Genomic DNA, 25,440 nt, shown 5'->3' with positions numbered 1-25,440 from the left:
TCTAGCATTCTGTTCATACTAAGTTAAACAAGTGGAATCAATATGTCAAAAATTTTTGTTAGTCAAAAATTCATGAGTTTTCTAAAATGTTATATATATTATTTATATATATGTATACAAAAGCTTTTATACTACGCTTGATAAAGGCTTGAGAAAGAACATCCATTAAAAAAAGAATAGATGGTGAAATTGGAAAACATAAGCTAAATGAAATGGGAACACTGAATATGGAATAATACAAGTGAAACAAACTAGATAAAAGATCTTCGTATAGTCCTGTTGTTTTTAAACATGGCTGCTCATTAGAAACATATCTGGAACACTGGCGAAACAAAAAAAAACAATACCTGGGCATTTATAGTTTTCAAAAAAATCCAAGATAATTCTGATATGCATACGGACTTTAAAAAGTGATTACAGGTTTTTCTATTAAATGATAGTTTTGGTGATATACAAGTCTATAATTTTTCTGTTGACCAATCATGATACAATGTTATTAAGTGAGTCATAGTTACATAATCACAATAGTAAAATATGTTTATCAGTTTTCACAGTCAATAGCCAGACAAAAAATAAAAGATAATTACAATTGCAAGCCATAACGGGAACATGATTAACCTAACAATATAAAATAATTACACACAATTTGGGGGGGGTCAAGCAGAATGATGTGGTAAGTGGAAGTGCATACGTGCACATGTTTTCACCTGTCCAGCCAGACTATGTCTTTTGGTTGGTACATTTAATCCATTTACATTTAACATAATTATCGATATGTGTGATCCTGTTACTGTTTTCTTTATTGTTTTGGGTTTTATTTTCTGTAGGTCTTTTCCTTCTCTTGTGTTTCCTGCCTAGAGAAGTTCCTTTAGCATTTGTTGTAAAGCTGGTTTGTTGGTGCTGAATTCTTTTAACTTTTGTTTGTCTGGAAACCTTTTGATTTCTCCATCAAATCTGGAGAGTCTTGCTGGGTAGAGTATTCTTGTTTGTAGTTTCTTACTTTTCATCACTTTAAATATAACATGCCACTCCCTTCTGGCTTGTAGTTTCTGTTGAGAAATCAGCTGATAGCCTGATTCGAGTTCCCTTGTATGTTATTTGTTAGTTTTTCCTTGTTGCTTTTAATGTTTTATCTCTGTCTTTAATCTTTGTCAGTTTGATTACAGTATTACTCTCTGTGCTTCCTGGATTTGGTTGATTATTTCATTTCCTGTGTTAGGGAAGTTTTTAACTATTAACCTCTTCAAATATTTTCTCAGGTCCTTTCTCTCTCTTCTCCTTCTGGGACCCCTATAAAGTGAATGCTCCTGCGTTTAATGTTGTTTCAGAGGTCTCTCAGGCTGTCTTCATTTCTTTTCATTCTTTTTTCTATATTCTGTTCTGTAGCAGTGATTTCCACCATTCTGTCCTCCAGGTCATTTATCCATGCTTCTGCCTCAGTTATTCTGCTATGGATTCCTTCTAGAGTATTATTCATCTCTCTTTGTTTGTTCTTTAGTTCTTGTAGGTCTTTGGTAACATTTCTTGCATCTTCTCAATCTTTGCCTCCATTCTTCTTCCGAGATCCTGAATCATATTCACTATCATTATTCTGAACTCTTTTTCTAGAAGGTTACCTATCTCCATCTTAGTTATTTTTTCTGAGGTTTTATCTTGTCCCTTCATCTGGGATGTAACTTTCTGGTGTTTCATGCTATTTAACTTTCTGTAATGTGGTTTTGTTTTAGTTCCTGTGGGATTGTGGTTCTTCTTGCCTCTTCTGTCTGCCCTCTGATGGATGAGGCTAAGAGACTTGTGTAAGCTTCCTGATGGGAAGGATTGATGGTGGGAAAAACTGAGCCTTGCTCTGTTGGGCAGGGCCTTGCTCAGTAAAGCTTTAATCCAGTTATCTGCCGATGGGTAGGGTTACACTCCCTCCCTGGTAGTTTTTTGGCCTGAGATGACCCAGGTCTGGGGTCTAGGGCCTCTATGGTTGGGTTAATGTCAACGTCCAAGAGAGTTTACATCAAAGGGGACCTTCCCAGACAACTGCTGCCAGTCCCATCCCTGTGGTGAGTCTTTGCCGACCCATGACTCCACAGGAGACCCTTCAACAGTAGCAGGTAGTTTTGGATTAGTTTCCTGTGGGGTCAACTGCTCCTTTCCTTTGAATCTTGGTGCACGCAAGGTTTTTTTTAATGCCCTCCAAGCCTGGAGACTCTTGTTTCCCCCAGTCCTGTGGAAGTCTTGTAATCAAATCCTGCTGGCCTTCAAGGTCAGATTTCCTGCAGATTCCCAGTCCCTCTGTCAGGTTCCCAGGCTGGGAAGCCTAACATGGGGTTCTAAACCTTCATAGCAATGGGAGAACTTCTTTGGTATTATTGTTCTCTAGTTTGTGGGTCACCACCCAGCAGGTATGAGATTTGATTTTATCGTGATTGTGGCCCTCCTACCATCTTGCTGTGACTTCTTTGTCTTTGGACATGGGATATCTTTTTTTGGTAGGTTCCAGCATCCTCCTGTTGATGGTTGTTCAACAACTAGTTGTGATTTTGGTTCTCTCGCAGAAGGAAATGAGCGCATGTCCTTCTACTCCACCATCTTGAACTAGAAGTTCTCTTTCATTAATTCTTAAGCCAGCCTTTTGAGACAGAGGGGAGACATGGGAGACTAAACCTTTTCAATAAATGAGGCAAAGCAGAGGACATAGGGGACAGAGATCTGTTCCAGGAGGGCCCTGCTTTGTTGTTGTTTAGTTGCTCAGTTATGTCCAACTCTTTGTGACCCCATGGACTGCAGCATGCCAGGCTTCCCTGTCCTTCATAGTCTCCCAGTGTTTGCTCAAACTCATTCAATACCTAGTGATGCCATCCAGCAGTCCATCCTCTCTGTCATCCCCTTCTTCTCTTACCTTCAATCTTTTCCAGCCTCGGGGTCTTTTCCAGTGAGTTGGCTCTGTAAAAATGAGGTTACTTTTGAATAAAATATATTATTAGAAGCAATTTTACTTGTTTTTTCTTGCTTTTTTAGTGTGGCCAATAGAAAAATTTCAATTATATAGGTGACTCACATTGTATTTTTATTGTCTATATTTCATATAGACAGAAATTAAAGTACCCTGAGTAATAGAAATGATGATCACTAGAACTCACAAAAATTTGCTCTTTACTTCAGTGTTTCAAATAAGAAATACTGGGTTTTGTTTTGTTTTTTTTCAATCTGTATTCATTTTATTTGAACTCAGTTTATAGGTGAAGGAGTTAGAGCCAATATTCTTCAACAGTTTTTATTCTAAAACAAAAACAAGATGCAAAAGTATTTGCTCCTCCCTATTGTGCCTTCTTTTCTATGGGAATGGTCTTGATCCCTGTCTCCTGTACAATGTCACGAACCTCATTCCATAGTTCATCAGGCACTCTATCTATCAGATTTAGGCCCTTAAATCTATTTCTCACTTCCACTGTATAATCATAAGGGATTTGATTTAGGTTACATCTGAATGGTCTAGTGGTTTTCCCTACTTTCTTCAATTTAAGTCTGAATTTGGCAATAAGGAGTTCATGGTCTGAGCCACAGTCAGCTCCTGGTCTAGGGATTGGGGGCAGGAGGAGAAGGGGACGACAGAGGATGAGATGGCTAGATGGCATCACTGACTCAATGGACGTGAGTCTGACTGAACTCCTGGAGTTGGTGATGGACAGGGAGGCCTGGCGTGCTGCGATTCATGGGGTCGCAAAGAGTCGGACACGACTGAGCAACTGATTTGATCTGATTGTGTCTTCAGATATTAAGTAACCCTGAACACACCTAGAGTTGGGGGTTGATGTCACTGATGTCCCCAGTTTTAGCTCTGACTACACTTTCTAAGAAGGAACATGAGCAGAAATGTAAAGCTCATGGCAGCCCACAAGTGTTAGGCTTGCTCTGACCATATATTGTTTAGTCATTCGATTGTGTCTGACTCTTTACAACCCCATGGATTGTAGCCCACCAGGCTGTTCTGTCCATGGGATTTCCTAGGCAAGAATACTGGAGTGGGTTGCCATTTCCTTCTCCAGGGAATCTTCCCGGTCCAGGGATCAAATGCTTGTCTCCTGCATTGGCAGACAAATTCTTTACTGATGAGCCACCAGGGGAGCTCTTGACCATGTATTAAAATCCCTTTTATTTGGAGGAGATGTAGTTTTAATATTCACATTTGACATTTTCCTCTGCAGGTATTACAGTAACAGCCCAAACTACGACATTTTTAGTACCAGAAGTATTGTAAGTGTTTAATTTTTTTTAACTATAGTTAAGTATTAATATTTTTGACTTCACAGCAGAGAGCAAAGTTAATCATACTCAGGTGCACAGTGCAGTGTCATTCTTTTATTTCTTCATCCTGTTTATCTTCCTAATATATTTCCCTCCTCCAATAAATATCTTGAAATATGTATGTAGCAAAAAATAGGTAGTGTTGTTTCAAGTGTTTTTGTAATTTAACATTCCCAAAATGGTGTTATGATGCAGATAGAATGACCATATAATATATTGTCTCAACTACTGAGAGTGAAAGATAGTGCTATTAATAGTTATGCTGGGACAACAGGTATAAATTGGGAGTGTCTAGACAAACCAGGATGCATGATCATCCAGCTATAGATTTCATTCTCTACATTACTTTTTAAATTCAATACTATGTCTAGTTCATTTCTTAAGGTTGCCTGATTACTAGTGTGTATATATTATTTACCTATCCCCCCAACCAATGATGGATGAATGGCTTCTTACTACCACAAACAGCATTGTGATGAATGCCCTTCTACATGTCATTTTATGAATCTGTGCAATACTTTTTAAGCTATGATTTCTAGAACATAGGGAAACAGACACCCAATTTAACTAAATTCTGTAAGATTTTTCCCAAACTGGAAATCACAATTTATATTCTTACCCAGTGAACATCTCCACCAATATTTGGTACTATAGATATTCCCTTTTTTCACCAATTTTGTTACCACATACTAGTAGTTTATGCTGTCATTATTTTCAATTCTCTGATGAGTAGTGATTTTTGAACCTTTTTTCCCATATTAATGCAGGGCTCTCCTTCTCTGAACAGACTGCTCACTTTGCTCATTTTCCATTTAATTTTCTGCTCCTTTTTTGTTGATATACAGAGTGTTATCTACATTCTACTCTATATATTAGTCAAATGTTGATTTTAAATGTTTTGGTTATCATTTCATAGCCTCTTATCTACTCATCTAACCTTTGACTTTGTCCATGGATACATAATTTTGTTTAAAAAGGATGACTTTTGTCAAGTCATCTGCTCCTTTGTTTAACCTTAAAATTTATACTTTTGGGGGGACTTCCCTTTCAGTCCAGTGATTGGGATTTTGCCTTCTAATGCAGAGGGGGTGAGGACGGGGCTGTGGTTTCATTCCCTGGTTGGGGAGCTGCGATCCCACATGCCTTGTGATCAAAACACCAGAACAGAAACAGTACTGTAACAAGTTCAATGAAGACTTTAAAGATAATCCACAGCAAAGAAAAAATCTTAAAAAAAAAAGTTTATACTTTTTTAGAATATTAAGAAAAAATTTTGTCTACCTAGAGTTGCAAAGATTTTTATCCTACATTTTCTATTATATGCTTTATATTATTACCTTTCAAATAAAGATCATAAATAATATCTGGAGTTCAACTTGTGTATAATATAAGATAGGTCTTCACATTACTTTCTGCATAGAATGAACCAACATGTATTAAAACAATTTATTGTTTTTGTATTATTTTTTGGTATCATCTTTGCTCTATATATTTTGTTGTTGTTAAGTTGCTCAGTCATGTCCAATTCTTTGCAACCCCATGGACTGCAGCATACTAGGCTTCCCTGCCCTTCACTATCTCTCCCAGAGCTTGCTCAAACTCATGTCCATCAAGTCGGTGATGCCATCCAACCATCTTGTCCTCTGTCATCCCCTTTCCCTCTTACTCTCAATCTTCCCTGCATCAAGGTCTTTTCTAATGAGTTAGTTCTTTGCATCAGGTGGCTGAAGTATTGGAGCTTCAGCTTCAGCGTCAGTCTTTCCAATGAACATTCAGGGTTGATTTCCTTAAGGATTGACTGGTTTGATCTCCTTGCAGTCCAATGGACTCTCAAGAATCTTCTCTAGCACTGCAGTTTGAAAGCATCAATTTTTCGGCGCTCAGCCTTCTTTAGGGTCCAGCTCTCATGTCCCTACGTGACTACTGGAAAAACCATAGCTTGGACTATATGGACCTAGCTTGGACTATATGGACCTTTGTTGGCAAAGTGATGTCTCCACTTTTTAATACACTGTCTAGTTTTGTTACAGCTTTTCTTCCAAGGAGCAGGTGTCTTTTAATTTCATGGCTGCAGTCACTGTCCACAGTGATTTTGGCACCCAAGAAAATAAAGTCTGTCACTGTTTCCAATTTTCCCCCACCTATTTGGCGTGAAGTGATGGGACTGGATGCCATGATCTTTGTTTTTTTGAATGTTGAGTTTCAAGCCAGCTTTTCACTCTCTTCTTTCACTTTCATCAAGAGGCTCTTGATGTTCCTTTTTGCTTTCTGCCATAAGAGTGGTGTCATTTGCATATCTGAGGTTATTGATATTTCTCCCTGCAATTTTGTTTCCAGCTTGTGCTTCATCCAACCTGGCATTTCTCATGATGTACTCTGCATATAAATTAAATAAGCAGGGTGACAATATACAGCCTTGATGTACTCCATTCCCAATTTTGAACCAGTCTGTTGTTCCATGTCTGGTTCTAACTGTTGCTTCTTGACCTGCATACAGGTTTCTCAGGAGGTAGATAAGGTGGTCTGGTATTCCTTTCTCTCTTTAAGAATATTCCACAGTTTATTGTGATCCACGCAAAGGCTTTAGCCTAGTCAGTGAAGCAGAAATAGATGTGTTTTTTTTTTTTTCAATTCCCTTGCTTTTTCTATGATCCAGCAGATATTGGCAATTTGATCTCTGGTTCTTCTCCCTTTTCTAAATCCAACTTCTACATCTGAAAGTTCTCAGTTCACGTACTGTTGAAACCTAGCTTGAAGGATTTTGAGCATTACTTTGCTAGCATGTGAAATTGTGTCATAGTTTGAACATTCTTTGGCATTGCCTTTCTTTGGGATTGGAATGAAAACTGACCTTTTCCAGTCCTGTGGCCACTGCTGACTTTTCCAAATTTGCTGGCATATTGAGTGAAACACTTTCACAGCATCATTTTTTAGGATTTGAACTCACTCAGCTTGAATTCCATCACCTCCATTAGCTTTGTTCCTAGTAGTACTTCCTAAGGCCCATTTGACTTCACACTTCAGGATCTCTGGCTCTAGGTGAGTGATCATACCATCATGGTTATCCAGGTCATTAAGACCTTTTTGGTACAGTTCTTCTGTGTATTCTTGCCACCTCTTCTTAATCCCTTATGCTTCTGTTAGGTCCATACTGTTTCTGTCCTTTATTGTGCCCGTCTTTTCATGAAATGTTCCTTGGTATCTATCATTTTCTTGAAGCAATCTCTAGTCTTTGCCATTCTATTGTTTTCCTCAATTTCTTTGCATTGTTCACGTAAGAAGGCTTTCTTATCTCTCCTTGCTGTTCTTTGGAACACTCCATTCAGATGGTTATGTCTTTCCTTTCCTCCTTTGCCTTTCGTTTCTCTTCTTTTCTCAGCTATTTGTTCTATATATGGATACATTAATTTCTAAACTTTCTAATTTCCTATTGATATATTTGATGTATCCTGTCTGCCACATATTTCATGTAGTTGGAGTTTCAATTCTCTATAGTCTTCCCTTGAATTAACACAAGACAGTCTGTGTATCATTCTACTCTAGATAAACAATTCAGTAGTGTCCATTTTTAGTCTGCTGTGATTAGGGCTGCTATGAACATTCTTACACCGATCTTCTGGTTAACATATGCATGTATTTCTGCTGGGTATATACCTAAGAGTGGAATAAATGATAGGGCAAGTGCATATGTTCAGCTTTAGTAGATGGTGCCAAAAGATTTTACAAAGTAATTTCTCAGTTTACATTTATATTCTATTTACATATATTGTTGTATTTACATTATTCAAAATCAGGGAAAAGGAATCTATGAAAACTATATCTTCTTTTCTAAAAATATTTATTTTATATTGAAGTAGAATTGATTAACACTGTTGCATTAATTTCAGGTGTACAGCAAAGTGATTCAGTCACACATATACATGTATCTATTCTTTTTCAAATTCTTTTCCCATTTAAATTATTAAAACTTTATTTCCTTATAAAACATGCAGTTATCCTCAAATTTATCTATTTCTTTATATCTTTAAATGCCATTTGAATTTCTATTTGTAATTATTTTATTTCTCTAATATTAGTTGTTTACTTTATCTTTTTTTCTTGAACAGCTTTGTTATATGATCGACCATTTTATTAGTCTTTTTAAAAAAATTATCCCTTTTCCCCTCTACTGTTCCTTTATCACTTTTATGTAGGTGACAGAAATGTTTTGTTTTTAATTGATGACTGGTCACCAAAACAATGCAGTTATGTCATTTCATAAATGCAGATTAGGAGCCAGAGTTTGATTATCAGAGAAGAAGGCTGATAAAAGTCAAGATAGTAAATGATAAAACCAGTAGTATTATGCTTGCTTAAAAGCCATATTTACAGAAAGAAAATAAAGCATATATAAAATACTTTGGGGATTAAATATTCCATGAATCTTCTTGATCGAAAACATTTTGAAAAGTCCATTTCCATCTATTTGCTCTTCCTGGAGGTTCAACTTGCAGCACTCCCTCAAGACGATATATATTTGCACACTTTAAAATCTACTGCCTGAGGATCTGGATGCTAATCAACATGAATCTAAGTGCTGATAGATTCTCCCCCTTGGGGTCACTGATAAATCTTGGCACATCCTTAACTACTAGGAACTGTTAAAATAGGTTGCTTCGACATTCACAAAGAGAGATGACCAAGGGTTTAGAGGACAGACCCAGGCAGAGGACTGGTGTTGGCTTCATGGAGACAGCCTGAAGGGGCTGGAGTGTGGTATAGCTGCAACTCGGCTGTTTACAGAAGAATCCAGGGCCGCCATAGAAGCAAAACTCCGTTGTTAGATCGTGCATAGATCGTGCATGAAGGGAGGAGCAGATCGCCATAGCAGTCTCTTTCTCTGAGCACCCAGCCTTCACCTCCACGCAACAGCCCCTCCTCACCCCCTCCCCCCACCTCCATGGGTTCCGGAAGTGGAGTGCATGCTCCATCCACCACCCTAAAAGCTCCTGCCTTGCAGAATCCCACTCCTTGGCCTCTGCCAGGGTGGGCTTGCAAGCGCCAGCCACCCATCTATTTGCCACGAAGTGATGGGACCAGATGCCATGATCTTAGTTTTCTGAATGTTGAGTTTTAACTTTTTCACTCTCCTAATTCCTGGAGAATTAATATTATTAATTCCTAGAATATATATTATTAATTTCTGAAATATATTAATTCCTGGAATATAATTAATTCCTGGAAGAATTAATGTTATTCAAATGTCCGAACTGCCCAAAACAATCTACATTTAAATGATATTCCTATCAAAATTCCACTGGTATTTTTCACATAAATAAACAATTGTAAAATTTGTATGAAACCACAAAAGATTCCAAACAGCCAAAGAAACCTTAAGAAAGAATAAAGCTAGAGGGCATCACATTTCCTGATTAATATTACAAGGCCATAGTAATAAGAACTGTGTGGTATTGGTGTAAAAACAGATATAGATCAATCGAACAGAAAAGACTCCAGAAATAAACCCATGAATGTATAGCCAAATAATTTACAACAAAATATCCAAGATTATAAAAAAGGGAAAGAACAATATCTTTTAAAAATGGTGCTGGGAAAACTGGACAGCCACATGCAAAGAATGAAACTAGACTTATTATGTTATAGCATACACAAAAGTTAGCTTAAAATGGATTAAAGACTTGAAGGCAAGACCTGAAATAATAAAACTTCCATAGGAAAAAATAGACAAGTAAACTCCTTGATATCTGTCTTGGTGATGATTTTTTTGATTTGACACCAAAAGTAAAGGCAACAAAAATAAACAAATGAGACAACATCAAAGCAAAAAGCTTCTACACAAAAAGGAAACCATCAACAAAACGAGAAGGCAGCCTACTGAATGGCAAATCATATATGTAATAAGGGGTTAATATAGAAAATAAGCTCATACAACTCAATAGCAAAAAACAAACAATTTCATTTAAAAATGGGCAGAGTATCTGAATGAACAGTTTTCCAAAGACATACAGATGACCAATAGATACATGAAAAGGTGCTCAACATCTCTAATACTCAGGGAAATGCAAGTCAAAACCACAATGAGATATCATCTTGCACCTGTTAGAATGGCTATTATCAGAAAGCCAAGAAATAACAAGTGTTGCAAGGATGTGGAGAAAAGGAAAATCGTGTGCACTGTTACTGGGAATGAAAATTAGTGCAGCTACTATGAAAAAGCATTACAGAGGTTTCTCAAAAAATTAAAATTGAACTACTGTATGATCCAGTGATTTTATTCCTAGGTATTTATCCAAATAAATGAAAACACTAACTTGGAAGAGATATGTCCCCATGTCCATTGTAGTATTATTTACAATAACCAAGATATGGAAACAACCTAAGTCCCCCATCACTGGATGAACTGATAAAGAAAATGTGGTGTCTATACACAGTGGAATACTATTAAGTCATAATATAGTGAAATGTTGAAATTTATGACCTTGAGGGAATTATGGTAAGTGAAATAAGTCAAAGACAAATATTATATGATTTCACTTATATGTGGAATCAATGTTTGAAACAGCTCATATACACAGAGAACAAAGTGATGGTCGCCAGAGGTGGGGCTTGGGGGAGTGTGAAATTGGTGAAGCGGGGGTCAGATGGTACAAACTTCCAGTTATAAAATAGGTCACGGGAATGCAGTGTACAGCATAGTGATTATAGTTAGCGACACTGTATTGCATATTTTAAGTAAAATCTGATGCTGTAAAGAGCAGTATTGCATAGGAACCTGGAAGATTAGGTCCATGAGTCAAGGCAAATTGGAAGTGGTCAAACAGGAGATGCCAAGAGTGAACATCAACATTTTAGGAATAAGTGAACTAAAATGGGCTGGAATAGGTGAATTTAACCCAGATGACCATTGTATCTACTACTGTGGGCAAGCATCTCTAAGAAGAAATGGAGTAGCCATCATAGTCAACAAAAGAGTCTGAAATGCAGTACTCGGATGCAATCTCAAAAATGACAGAATGATCTCTGTTCATTTCCAAGGCAAACCATTCAATAACACAGTAATCCAAGTCTATGCCCCTACCAGTAATGCTGAAGAAGCTGAAGTTGAACAGTTGCATGAAGACCTACAAGACCTTCTAGAACTAACACCCCCAAACGATGTCCTTTTCATTATAGGGAGCTGGAATGCAAAAGTAGGAAGTCAAGAGATACCTGGAATAACAGGGAAATTTGGCCTTGGAGTACAAAACGAAGCAGGTCACAGGCTAACAGAATTTTGCCAAGAGAACGCAATGGTCATAGAAAACACCCTCTTCCAACAGCACAAAAGAAGACTGTACACATGGACATCACCATATGGTCAGTACCGAAATCAGGTTGATTATATTCTTTGCAGCAAAGATGTAGAAGCTCTATACAGTCAGCAAAACAAGACCGGGAGCTGACTGTGGCTCAGATCATGAAACAATGGAAACAGTAAGAGACTTTACTTTGGGGGGCTCCAAAATCACTGCAGATGGTGACTGCAGCCATGAAATTAAAAGATGCTTGCTACTTAGAAGAGAAGCTATGACCAATATAGACAGCATATTAATAAGCAGAGACATTACTTTGCCAACAAAGGTCCATTTAGTGAAATCTATGGTTTTTCCAGCAGTCATGTATGAATGTAAGAGGTTGCTATAAAGAAAGCTGAGGGCTGAAGAATTGATGCTTTTGAAGTATGGTGTTGGAGAAGACTCCTGAGAGTCTCTTGGACTGCAAGGAGATGCAACCAGTCCATCCTAAAGGAAATCAGTCCTGAATACTCATTGGAAGGACTGATGCTGAAGCTGAAACTCCAATACTTTGGCTACCTGATGCGAAGAACTGACCTATTGGAAAAGACCCTGATGCTGGTAAGGATTGAAGGCAGGGGAAGACATGACAGGATGAGATGGTTGGATGGTATCACTGACTCTATGGACATGAGTTTGAGCAAGCTCCGGGAGTTGGTGATGGATAGGGAAGCCTAGAGAGCTGCAGTCCTTGGGGTCACAAAGAGTTGGCCACAACTGAGTGACTGAACTGACTGACCTCTATTTGTATATGACATGACCTTCTACATAGAAAGCTCTAAGAAATCCATTTAAAAAACTATTAAAACTACCAACTGAGTGTTATTTTGTGTGAAATATCACAGGGAAATTCAAGAGAACCAGCATAGGCAAAACAATCTTGAAAAAGAACAAGTCTTATTGGAAGACTCACAGTTCATGACTTCAAAGATTACTACAAAACTTCTGCAATTGAGACCGTTGGATAGATTTGTGGGATAGAAGAGTCCAAAAATTAAAACCTCATTGACTTTTTTACAACTACTTCAAGAAAATTCCATGGAAAAATAATGGAAAATTCCATTTATTTTCAACAAATAATTCTGGGACAGTGAGGTATCTACATGAAAAGAATGAAGATGGCCTCCTACCTCAGACTATATCCAAAAATTAACTTAAAGTGGAGATAAGACCTCAGTATAAGAGTTAAAACTATAAAAATCATTGAAAAAATCATATGGAGAAATCCTCATGATCTTGGATTAGAAAATAGTTTAGATATGACACCAAAAGCACAAGGAATAAAAGGAAAAACTTAAATTGGACATCACCAAAATTAAAACCTGTAGTGCTGCTAAAGACACCAGGAAGAAAGTGAAGACAGTCCACAGAATGGGAGAAAATTTTTGCAAATTAAATATCTGATAAGGGACCTGTACCAAGAATATATGAAGAACTATTATAATTCAGGAATAAAAAGACAAACCAAACATAAATATTACTTCTTTTCCCGTTGTTTTGCTTTTCAACTTCACAGACTCCAATTATACAAGTGTGTTGGATTTGTATTTTTTTGTTTGCCTTCCATATCAATTTCCATATCAATCATTTTCTCTCTGGTTCTTTACTTCTTTCATTTATATTCTCTGGTTGCTTTTCTGTCTTTCTTCAATGCCTTTTATTCAGTTTTTGTTCAAACATAATCTCCCACTATTTTAATCCTCATTTCCTTTATAGTTATCTGTTTCATTTCCTAGTTCAGTCAACTCATTTCTATTTGTGGTTCATTTCTGTCCCTAGTTTGTGAATTTATAATTCATAATTTTTCATTCTCACCATTAAATACTTGTTTGAGAATATTTAGTTTAGAATGTTAGTTTGCAGTTTTCTTCTGCTTTGTGTGTGTGTGTGTTTTTTTTAAGGAAGTTTTATTAACCGAAATGTTTTTATTTTCATTTTCTGTCCTCATATAAACAGCTTATATCCATGAATTACATGGACAGGTTAGCAGCTTGGTTTGTTTTAAGAGACTTCTAATTAGTTTGCTTTCTTAGCACATTGTAGCAAAGTACAGTTTCTTTAATTGATGGCTTCTTATTGAGGGTGCTGTGGTTACTTTGAGGTTTGTTTGTTTGTTTGTTTTAGCTTTAATATCCTACATTTCTCTTTCTTGCTTCTCTTTCCCCTCACCACTCACTTTCCACAGAGTGTCTCTCCTTTATCTTCTCTCCAAAAGGGATGCCTTTCTGAGGCTCCTACCTCAACTCTCACACACTTTTAATTCTTTTCTTCATAATCAGTACTCTGATCTTCCAGGAGTCTTTTTACAGTGTTTTTCTTCTTCTTTTTTTTTTTTTTTACAGTGTACTTTCTTTGGTTGATTTCAATTCAGTCTTAAACTTTTGTTCCTCTTTTCTGCAGTTTTTCAGAAGCTCTTTTACACAAAAGATTATGACAGGGACTTGAGTGAGAGCTCTGCTAAAAGTTTTTGTTTATTTTTTTACCTAGAGGCTTCTTGTTGGCTGCAGTCCATGGGGTTGCTAAGAGTCGGACACGACTGAGCGACTTCGCTTTCACTTTTCACTTTCATGCATTGGAGGAGGAAATGGCAACCCACTCCTGTGTTCTTGCCTGGAGAATCCCAGGGACGGGGGAGCCTGGTGGGCTGCCGTCTCTGGGGTCGCACAGAGTCGGACACGACTGAAGCGACTTAGCAGCAGCAGCAGCAGCAGAGGTTTCTTGAAGTGTGTATTGTACTTTGTCTTCTAGTTATACTGTAATATAGAATTTTCTTGGTTTTATTTTTTGATCTGTGTATTTTCTTTCTCTCTCTTTTTTTTTTAAATTTCTGTTTTGATCTGTGTATTTTGAGGGGAAATGTGTGGAGAGAATTGAACTATTGGACCACTATTACCTGGGCTAACCATAATTCAACTACCACTCATATGCTGATACATTGTCAGAGTATTGTCATTAGCTGTTATATTCCTTTTTTAATAGCCACCATGTAGACATATTTCTGCAGAATAATTCCTATTTAATACCTAACACCAGTCCTTATGTTGATGTCTCTGCACTCATTTTGGGGATCTGAATCTCTTTTTCAGGTAGTTTCAGGAAGGGCTCATAAGAGCAATATTTCTTGAGTTGTTTTATGGTCATAACACCTTATCTGTGAACTTTTATCTAAAAGTTTGTGTATCCAGATACAAAAATTATGGCTAATATTTTTATGTCCTTTTGTATATCTTACTTTGTTGTCTTTGACATAAAGTGTTGCTTCTGAAAAGTCTACTGGAAATCTAATTTTCTTTCCCTTGTGAATAAATTGTTCTTTTTGTCAGGATCCCCAGAAGGTTTCTTATCAACTTCAATGCTTTTATTAATATAGATCCTAGGTTGGTCTTTAAAAAAAAAAATCATTCTTAATTGTTTTTCCTATGTATGAGTTTTGCCCTTTCAGTACATTGTTTCAAGTAATTTTTATTCACATATTATTCTTGAATTATTGTTAATATTAATGCTATTTTTCTGTCTCAATCACTTAGGTTTTCTTCTTCCCAAGTATGTATATATTGGATTTTCTTTGCCTGTCTTTAATATTTGTCACTTATTCTTGAGTCACTTTTTATCTCTTTATTTTTAAAAGCCTTCTATTTTTCTCAAAACCTTATTTATTAGGTTTATTCACAATTGTGCTAATTTAGGTTTTTTCTAAATTGACTTTTTATTTGTACTTTTTCCTGAGTTTAGCTTATGAGTTTTAAATTCTTATTTATATTTTTCTTTCATAATTTCTGTCATCTTTTATTTATTTTGCCTCGTTTTGAAATAGGCATATCAGTCATAACTCTCCAGAGGAACAGAACCAATAGAATTTATACATATTTATATTAGATTTATGTTAAGAAATTGGCTCATGTGATTGTGGGAACTGACAAATCTGAATGAAATCTTTAGGCCAGGCCAGAGAGTGGAAATTCAGGCAAGAGATTGATGTTGTAGTCTTGTAGCAGAATTTCTTCTCTAGGAAACCTTCGTTTTTGCTCTTAAGGCTTCCAGCTGGTCAAAAGGGGCCTCACCCACATCATCAAAGTATTCTCTTTTATTTGAAGTCAACTGATTGTAGATGTAAACCACATCTGTAAAATAACTTCATGCTGCTGCTGCTGCTAAGTCACTTCAGTCGCGTCCGACTCCGTGCGACCCCATAGACGGCAGCCCACCAGGCTCCCCCGTCCCTGGGATTCTCCAGGCAAGAACACTGGAGTGGGTTGCCATTTCCTTCTCCAATGCATGAAAGTGAAAAGTCAAAGTGAAGTCGTTCAGTTGTGTCCGACTCTAGCAACCCCATGGACTGTAGCCTACTAGGCTCCTCCGTCCATGGGATTTTCTAGGCAAAAGTACTGGAGTGGGGTGCCATTGCCTTCTCCGGAAATAACTTCATATAGAAACCTATATTAGCATTTGATTAAATAACTAATTACTACAATCTAGCCAAATTGACACATAAAACTAACCCTTATATTAAGTTATGAAAGTGAAAATGAAGTTGCTCAGTCATGTCCGACTCTTTGTGATCCCATGGACTGTAGCCTACCAGGCTCCTCTGTCCATGGGATTTTCCAGGCAAGAGTACCGGAGTGGGTTGCCATTTCCTTCTCCAGAGCATCTTCCTGATCAGGGATCGAACCCAGATCTCCCACATTGTAGGCAGACGCTTTACCATCTGAGCCACCAGGACCCATGGTAGTTTCAATTTATTTATTGAGAGGAATTCCCTGGAGATCCCAGTGGTTAGGACTTCACACTTCCACTACAGGGGGTACAAGTTTGATCCTTGTTTGGGGAACTAAGATCCTGCAAGCCACATGGTGTGACCAAACCAAAAAAATAGTCTTTACTGAGTGTGGTCTTAGGGACGTGTTTTTCTGCTTTTTACTCTCCTTTTTCTTATTATAATTGTGTGTGATTTGAGCATGATCCTCTTTCTGTTGCACAGTTTTCTAAAGCATGAAATTAGTTTTCCTGCTCTTTAAGGAAGAAGTGGTGCGTCAAAATAACTTTTCTAACCTCATGGCTTTAGAGTTACCTCTTATGTTGTTCCATAGAGTGTCCAGAAATAAGGCTAATACTTTCTGAGCTTCCCAGATTGTTTTCCCCCCTCATTTATCTGTTGTTTTCCTTTCCTTTGTTCTTATTGTCCCTTTCCAGCTCAGCTGGTATTTTTTTCCTTGTATTTTGATTATGGATCGTTCTTCTAGAAGAGGTCTTTGGCTCATTGATTTTGGAGTTCATGGGTCCCACCTCCTCTTGCCCTTTCAGACATTATCAGAGACTGAAGAAGAAACTGAAAAATATAAAAATCCCTCTGGTTATATCCTCAAATTGTTCTCCTACGGTGTCTACTGAATACCTATAATGATTTAGGTGTTTCCTTCTAAGGTCTACTGTAGTTGCTTTCTTATGCTGATATCACACAAATCTGCTAGTTTTAGCTGGTTTGTTCCATCCCAATTTTTATTTTGGGGTTTTGAGGGATACCTTGTTACTGAATTCTATTGTTGATGCTGTCCAGTTGTTTTTTTTTTTTCCTGCTATACTAATTGTTCTATCTGTGTTTATAATAAATTTGAGTAGATTAAAACATTACATCACCACTAACCCATCCCAATTTATTTTCTTTTGTAAATTCCCATTTTTCTTCTCTCTTACATCTTTCTTTTTACTTTTGGGGGTTCTCTCATAGGTTATTGTATTAGCATCTTATACTGAAAACTGATTTTATTCACTTTCAAACTACCTTATTTCTTTTAAGGGTATTCATTTTCATTAGGACCTATTTACATGCTTCAAGTTTTGATAACATCAGTGCTTTTATTTTTTCATGAACATTATGTAATTTTCATTGTGATTTCTACTTTATTCCATGAATAATTCAGAAGTAGTTTTTTTAAAGATTACGAATATCCTAAGATATTTTTCTGATTCACTTTATAAGAAATTACAATTTTATTTCACTGGTATCAAAGGTATAGTATGTATGATAATAATACTTTGAGACTGGCTAGCACTTCCCTTGGAGAAGGCAACGGCACCCCACTCCAGTACTCTTGCCTGCAAAATCGCATGGACGGAGCAGCCTGGTGGGCTGCAGTCCATGGGGTTGTGAAGAGTCGGACATGACTGGGCGACTTCCCTTTCACTTTTCACTTTCATGCATTGGAGAAGGAAATGGCAACCCACTCCAGTGTTCTTGCCTGGAGAATCCCAGGGACCAGGGAGCCTGGTGGGCTGCCGTCTATGGGGTCGCACGGAGTCAGACACGACTGAAGCGACTTAGCAGCAGCTGCAGCAGCAACACTTCCCTTGTAAATGTGGTCAGTTTTGGTAAATGATCTATGTGGGAAAAGAATGTATTTTTTTATTGGTCAATTTTAGAAATACACACACACACACACACACACTGACCCTTGAACAATATAGGTTTGAGCTCTCCTGGCCCACTTATACAAAGTTTTCTTTCAGTAGTAAATACTGAAGTACTACACAATCCAAAGTTGATTAAACCTGTGGATGTAGAATCATAGATACTGAAGAACTGTATATATAGAAGCCTAACTGTAAATTATTGGAGAAGGAAATGGCAACCCACTCCAGTGTTCTTGCCTGGAGAATCCCAGGGATGGGAAGCCTGGTGGGCTGCTGTCTATGGGGTCACACAGAGTCGGACGTGACTGAAGCGACTTAGCAGCAGCAGCAGCAACTATAAGTTATAGGCAGATTTCCCTGTGTGGAGTGTCAGTCCCCCTAGCCCCTGAATTGTTCAAGGGTCAACTATAATTATCTTTTTTTTCAAGTTTAATCTATGGCTGTAATCTATGTGTGTTAAAAGTCCACTATATATATGACTTAAAATATCTTCTAATAACTCTGTCAAATTTTGCTTTATATACTTTAGGGTTGTGTCCAATTTTCTGGTGAACTTCTTTTTTCTTCTTATACATTATCATTAATCCTATAACATCAAATCTATGAGACAACTGGTATTGTAATTCCCATTTTACAAGTAAAAACAATGAAGCAGTATTTATGTATGTATATATCTACATAATGATGTATACAAATGTACATAATTTTTCTGTAACAGTATTAGAAGGTGAAATTGGGCTCTAGATCTGGCTGAAGAGGAGGACCAGTGTTGAGACTAAGACTGATGATGTTAGGAAGTGTGTGATATACTTCCAGGAAGAAAGAACTTATAAACGAAAGAATGTAGAAGCAGGAAAAAAAGCAGAAGCAAGGAAATAAAGAAACTGCAACTGAAGAAAATTATGATACTAAACACCTTCTAGACACTTAATAGATTATTTTTGAAGTAAAATAAAAAATATTACAGTTTAGGGGAGACTATTGAAGTGACATAAAGAAGTTACTTTTCCCTTGTCATAATACTTATACAATTTAAAAGGAATTGAATTTTAGTTATTCTTTCTTTAAACAATAAGAGACTCAGAAAATTGAACTCTACATCTAAAAATTGAGATACAAAATTTTGGAGCAGATTTTTTGTTTGAGCTATTTTACCTTCTTTTTCAGATTAAGTTAGAGTATGAAGGAACATCATTTTTTGAATGGAGTGCTCCAGCAACTTGTTCTATAAAAAATAAAAGGTAAGATTTTTTGCTGTGAAAATCAATGTATGTGTAAAAAAACATTCATATAGTATGGACATTTAGATTTAAGGCTGTGATTTAATGTAAATTTCTTTTCATTAAATAGATTTGAAAAGAAAGACAAAAATCACTTTGAAAATAGAAGTAAAATGTTGCTATATTTTTTATTTTTCTTATTAGCATACAATGGAAGTTTTTAGGCTTAAAAAGTTGTAGGGGAATCTCATATGCATCTATACTTATTTCTCCCTTCCCATTTTTTTTTTTTAAATGCTAGATTACCCAAGACAGAACTACGATGTTCTTCTCCTGGTATGCATGCTATAAAACCAATTGTTTCAGGCCCAGTAAGTTGATTTAAATGATAAATTAGTAAATCTTGAATAATCATCCCTGTTACATTTTATTTTGCCTTTTTTTTTTTTTGACGATTTTTACTTAATTTAACCCATTTTAAATGGTAAAGTTGTAACTATAAATGAGGTATTTAAAAATTATTGTCAGTTATCATTAATTTTTAGAACTATCTCATAGCAAATTGTTAAGTTATGAACTGATACAGTGGTTCCCTGCTAATCTGTGATTATACCTTCTGTGCTCTAAGTTAGCCATGGTCAACTATAGTCTGAAATATTTATATGAGAAATTCCAGAAATAGACAATTCACAAGCTTTAAAATGCAGTTATTCTGAGTGGCATGATGAATTATCTTGCAGTCCCACTCCATCTCCCTGAGATATGGGTTATTTCTTTGTCCAGCATGTCCTACCCATTAGTTACTTAATAGCTTTCCCAGTTATCACACCTATTAATTGCAATATTGTACTCCTTGTGTTTAAGTAACCTTAATTTTACTTAATAATGGCCTCAAAGTACAAGAATAGTGATGCTGGCAATTCAGATATGCCAAAGAGAAGCCATAAAGTACTTCCTTTAAGTGAAAAGATGAAAGTTTTTGACTTAATGAGGAAAGGAGAAAGATCATATTGAAGTAGTTATTTTATTATTAATTATCATCAATATTTTGCTGGGCTTACTTTACAAATCAAACTTTATATTAGGTATGTATGTACAGAAAAAGCAGTATATATAGGGTTGGATTGGTACTATCTATAATTTCAGTCATCCTCTGGGGGTCTTGGACTACATATCCCACAGATAAGAGGGGACTATCGTATGTGATTTTTACATTAGCTTTTTTCATTAGTAAATATATTAAAGCCCCAGTTAACCATCATAATGATAATAGTACTCCCAGCTAAGTGAGACTAATATCATATACTCCTATGACAATACTCAGAACAAAGAGCCATTTCTAGCAGATTTATTTGTATTCCACTACATTTTCTTCAACTCAAGAAAGCTGTGTGAGTGCAAATAAATGAGTGTTGTTGAATCCACTCTAGTTTACAATAATAATAATAATGAATTTTGAGCATTGACACTGTACTAATTAGTAACAAAGTACTAATAGTTGAAGTTCCCACACAAGTGTATCTAAAGTCCAATGACTTTAGATGGTCCAATGACTGTGTAGAGACTTTGTGTGACAAATCCTGCCTTTACTTTGGGACTTGTGCCTTCTTTTTGCCTTTTTTTTTTTTTTCATAAGTTAACAATTTCCCTGAGTTCTGTTGCTTTCTTTTTACTTAATAATCTTTATTTTCAGGGAACAGGTAGACAGGGTGATGTGGGAGAGACCAGATGAATATAGTAATTTTTACTTGAATTTGGCTTTTTGAGTTGAATGCTTGCCAGTTTGTTTCATGACATGATTCCTAAAGAAGTAAAGGATTTCTTTCCCTTTTGTTATGTTTTGGAAGTCTACATAAATGTGTAATACATGTAAAAAGTATGCACACACACAAATACATATATATATATATATATATATATATGAATATCTTTGTCACTTATATATAGTGTTATCAGGCCTTATACTCTTTAAGGAGGTACATGTGACTTAATGGGGCTTTCCTGGTGGCTCAGATGGAAAAGAATCTGCCCGCGATGCAGGAGACCAGGTTCGATCCCTGGGTGGGGAAGATCTCCTGGAGAAGGGAATGGAAACCCACTCCAGTAGTCTTGCCTGGAGAATTCCATGGACAGAGCAGCCTGACAGGCTACAGTTGCAAAGAGTTGGACATGACTGAATGACTAACACACACACACACTGACTTAATATACTCAACAGTCCTCAGTTATAACAACCTAAAATATCTCCAGGCATTGTCAGACATCTTCTTGCAAGCAAATTCATCTCTGGTTGAGAACCATTAAACAGAAAATTAATCAAATTGTACTTCATTGAGGAAGACTGCCTAGGAAAACTCACTGTTTTCCTTTGTATATTCACGGAGAACAATTCTGTGACCAGATCATAGTGGGGAGGGGTTCAACATGGGCCAATTCTCCTATACCAGCTGGGTGTCTTACCATTTAAAGTTCTGGCACCATCTCCCTAGAGTTAACGTCACATCCTACAAGTTAAGGACTCAGTTCCACAAGGCTGCCCTCACTTCAAGTGCTAATTGCGAGTCCCTGGTTGTCACCTACACTTCTGACTGACTGATGATGACGGGTGGTAAATTCAGGTTCCCATAACCTTTCCCTTAGTTTTGATAATTTGCTAAACAGCTTGCAGAATTCAGGGAAACACATTTACCAGTTAAAAGGAAGGATATTGTAAAAAAGATCCAGATGAACAGCCAGGTCAAGAAGTATACAGGGCAAGGTCCAGAAGGGTTCTGAGTGCAGGAACGTCTGTCACTGTGGAGTTGGGTACATTACCTACTGGCATCAACCTAGAAGCTCTCTGACTCTCACATTTTAGGGATTTGTGTGGAGATTTCATCAAGTAGGCATGATTGATTATTAGTTCATTTCCACCCCTTCTCCCCTCTCCGCAGAATGGGAGGCTGAACTGAAAGTTCTAAGCTGTTAATCATGGACTGGTCTTTCTAGTGATCAGTTCCCAACCAGGAGCCCACCAAGAGTTTACCTCATTAGAACAAAAGGAATTTAGGAGCTCTGTGTGAGACATTCCTATTACTAAGAATTACAAAAGTGTTAGCAGCAAGTGTCAGGAACAAGGGTCAAAGACCAAATGTTAGCAGGTACTGGGGCAAATCTATATATGTGTGTGTGTATACACACACACACACACACACACACACGACATATAATTTCACAAAGACAAATACAATAGCAACAATCAGTCATCTAAATTTATCATAGTTTCTTTTTTTTTATTTTAGGATTTAGAGGAAGAACGCTATTTATCTGTGGACAATTCTCATATTTGCTTTCTATGGTATTATAAGACTATGTAAGTAATGCAAAAGAAAGGTAATTAATGCATTTTAAGAGTATTTAGCTTTCAGTTCAGTCACTCAGTCATGTCCAACTCTTTGTGACCCCATGGGCTGCAGCACATCAGGCTTCCCTGTCCATCACCAACTCCCAGAGCTTGCTCAAAGTCATGTCCATTGAGTCGGTGATGCCATCCAACCAGCTCATCCTCTGTCATCCCCTTCTTCTCCTGCCTTCAATCTTTCCCTTCATCAGAGTCTTTTCAAATGAATCAGTTCTTTGCATCAGGTGGCTAAAGTATTGGAGTTTCAGCTTCAGCATCAGTCCTTCCAATTAATATTCAGGACTGATTACCTTTAGGATGGACTGGTTGGATCTCCTTGCTGTCCAAGGGACTCTCAAGAGTCTTCTCCAACACCACAGTTCAAAAACATAAATTCTTCAGCACTCAGCTTTCTTTATAGTCCAACTCTCACATCCATAGGAAGCTTGGTGACTCAGATGGTAAAGCATTTGCCTATAATGTGGGAATTCCCTGGGTTGGGAATTCAATCCCTGGGTTGGGAAGATTCCCTGGAGAAGGAAATAGCAACCCACTCCAGTACCCTTGCCTGGAAAATCCCATGGATGGAGGAGCCTGGTAGGCTACAGTACATGGGATCACAAAGAGTCGGACATGACTGAGCGACTTCACTCTCACATCCATACCTGATTACTGGAAAAACCATAGCTTTGACTAGACAAATCTTTGTCAGTAAAGTAATGTCTCTGCTTTATAATATGCTCTCTAGGTTGGTCATAGCTTTTCTTCCAAGGACCATCTGCAGTGATTTTGGAGCCCCCAAAAATGGAATCTCTCACCGTTTCCACTGTTTCCCCATCTATTTGCCATGAAGTGATGGGACTGGATGCCATGATCTTAGTTTTTTGAATGTTGAGTTTTAAGCCCACTTTTTCACTCTCCTCTTTCACTTTCATCAAGAGGCTCTTTAGTCATTCTTCGTTTTCTGCCATAAGGGTGGTGTCATCTGCATATCTGAGGTTATTGATATTTCTCCCGGCAATCTTGATTCCAGCCTTCATCCAGTCCAGCATTTCTCACGATATACTCTGCATATAAGTTAAATAAACAGGGTGACAATATACAGCCTTGACGTACTCCTTTTTTGATTTGGAACCAGTCTGTTGTTTCATGTCCGATTCTAACTGTTGTTTCTTGACCTATATACAGATTTCTCAGGAGGCAGGTCAGGTGATCTGGTATGTCCATCTCTTTAAGAATTTTCCACAGTTTGTTGTGATCCACACAGTCAAAGCCTTAGCTTTAATTAACCACAAATGAATTATCTACATTATAGTTTCCATATAAAATTTTATTCACCAATTAAGTTATCCTCTGGACTTCCCTTGTGGCTCAGATGGTAAAGCGTCTCCCTGGAATGCAGGAGACCTGGGTTCAATCCCTGGGTGGAGAAGATACATTGGAGAAGGAAATGGCACCCCACTCTAGTACTCTTGCCTGGAAAATCCCATGGACAGAGGAGCCTGGTGGGCTACAGTCCATGGGGTCGCAAAGAGTCAGACACGACTGAGCAACTTCACTTTCACTTTACATTATCCTCAAAAGTACTACCCAACTAATATTGAAGAACAAACAGTAAAAATAACAATGTATGTATGTGTAAGCTGTCGTGTCTGACTCTGAAACCCCATGGGCTGTAGCCCACCAGGCTCCTCTGTTTATAGAATTTTCTAGGCAAGAATACTGGAGTGGGTTGCCACTTCCTTCTCCAAAAAATAACAACAGCAGCCACCATCTGAACATATACTGCTTCTATGTGGTCATACTTCATGTAAATCAGCTTTGTCAATTTTCATAATAACCAGTTAAATGTCAGCATTACTATTTTTATTATAAAGGGGGAAATGTAAGCTTGGGTAGGTTAAATAATTTGGAAAAATATATGTAGCTACTAAAAGATAGCATTGGAAATTGGCTCTGGTTTTTCAGATTACAGGCTTCTTTTGTTTCCACTATATATATTATATTCCAAAAGGAGTCTCTTAGTTTCTTAGATAGCTCTTCAAACCCTTTTTAACATGATGATGAATGATATAACTAAGAAGGAAAAACTGGTACAAGAAAAAATAATTAATTGCATTATAAAATCAATAACTAAATGTATCAATAACTAAAATGTATCAATGAATCAGAGTTGTTTTTTTTTTTTTTTTAGTATCATAGTCAAAGCATATCCTAAGCACTGGATAGAGTATAAGGAACTGTCTTATATGGTCCCTGCTTTCCAGATGACTATAATGTACTTAATTCTTTTTATCTACTTAATATCACTTTCTTTGAGGGAAATATCCCTCCTCTATTTTGTGGTGATGGAGAAGGCAATGGCATCCCACTCTAGTACTCTTGCCTGGAAAATCCCATGGGCGGAAGAGCCTGGTGGGCTGCAGTCCATGGGGTCACTGAGGGTTGGACACGACTGAGTGACTTCACTTTCACTTTTCACTTTCATGCATTGGAGAAGGAAATGGCAACCCACTCCAGTGTTCTTGCCTGGAGAATCCCAGGGACAGGGGAGCCTGGTGGGCTGCCGTCTATGGGGTCGCACAGAGTCAGACATGACTGAAGCGACTTAGCAGCAGCAGCAGCAGCATTTTGTGGTGAAATTATTAATTTCATTTGATTTATGTGGTACTACATGACCAACCTAGATACCATATTCGAAAGCAGAGACATTACTTTGCCAACAAAAGTCCGTCTAGTCAAGGCTATGGTTTTTCCTGTGGTCATGTATGGATATGAGAGTTGGACTGTGAAGAAGGCT

General features: G+C 37.3%; 1 protein-coding gene across 7 annotated transcripts in view; it reads left to right on the top strand.

Annotated features, from left to right (window-relative positions):
• CATSPERE (catsper channel auxiliary subunit epsilon) overlaps positions 1-25,440 on the top strand; it is a 157,061-nt gene that overhangs the window by 3,923 nt on the left and 127,698 nt on the right. For 4 of the 7 annotated variants that reach the window (XR_009490836.1, XR_009490835.1, XM_024976715.2 and 1 more), the window contains exons 2-5: positions 4,197-4,245; positions 19,209-19,282; positions 19,563-19,632; positions 22,543-22,613. Coding sequence is in view for 5 of the 7 variants with exons in the window: in XM_024976715.2 (XP_024832483.1) it covers positions 4,197-4,245; positions 19,209-19,282; positions 19,563-19,632; positions 22,543-22,613 (264 nt within the window). In the remaining 2 variants the exon portion in view is untranslated. Of the gene's footprint in view, positions 1-4,196; positions 4,246-14,170; positions 14,354-19,208; positions 19,283-19,562; positions 19,633-22,542; positions 22,614-25,440 lie in introns of those variants that run through there. The other 3 variants (XM_059875695.1, XM_059875694.1, XM_059875696.1) reach the window with 3 other exon arrangements.

The sequence above is a fragment of the Bos taurus genome, chromosome 16 (assembly GCF_002263795.3).
Source record: "Bos taurus isolate L1 Dominette 01449 registration number 42190680 breed Hereford chromosome 16, ARS-UCD2.0, whole genome shotgun sequence".
NCBI classification, from domain to species: domain Eukaryota; kingdom Metazoa; phylum Chordata; class Mammalia; order Artiodactyla; family Bovidae; genus Bos; species Bos taurus.
The sequence above is the reverse complement of the archived record's forward strand: the minus strand, read 5'-3'. Positions and strand labels throughout refer to the sequence as shown.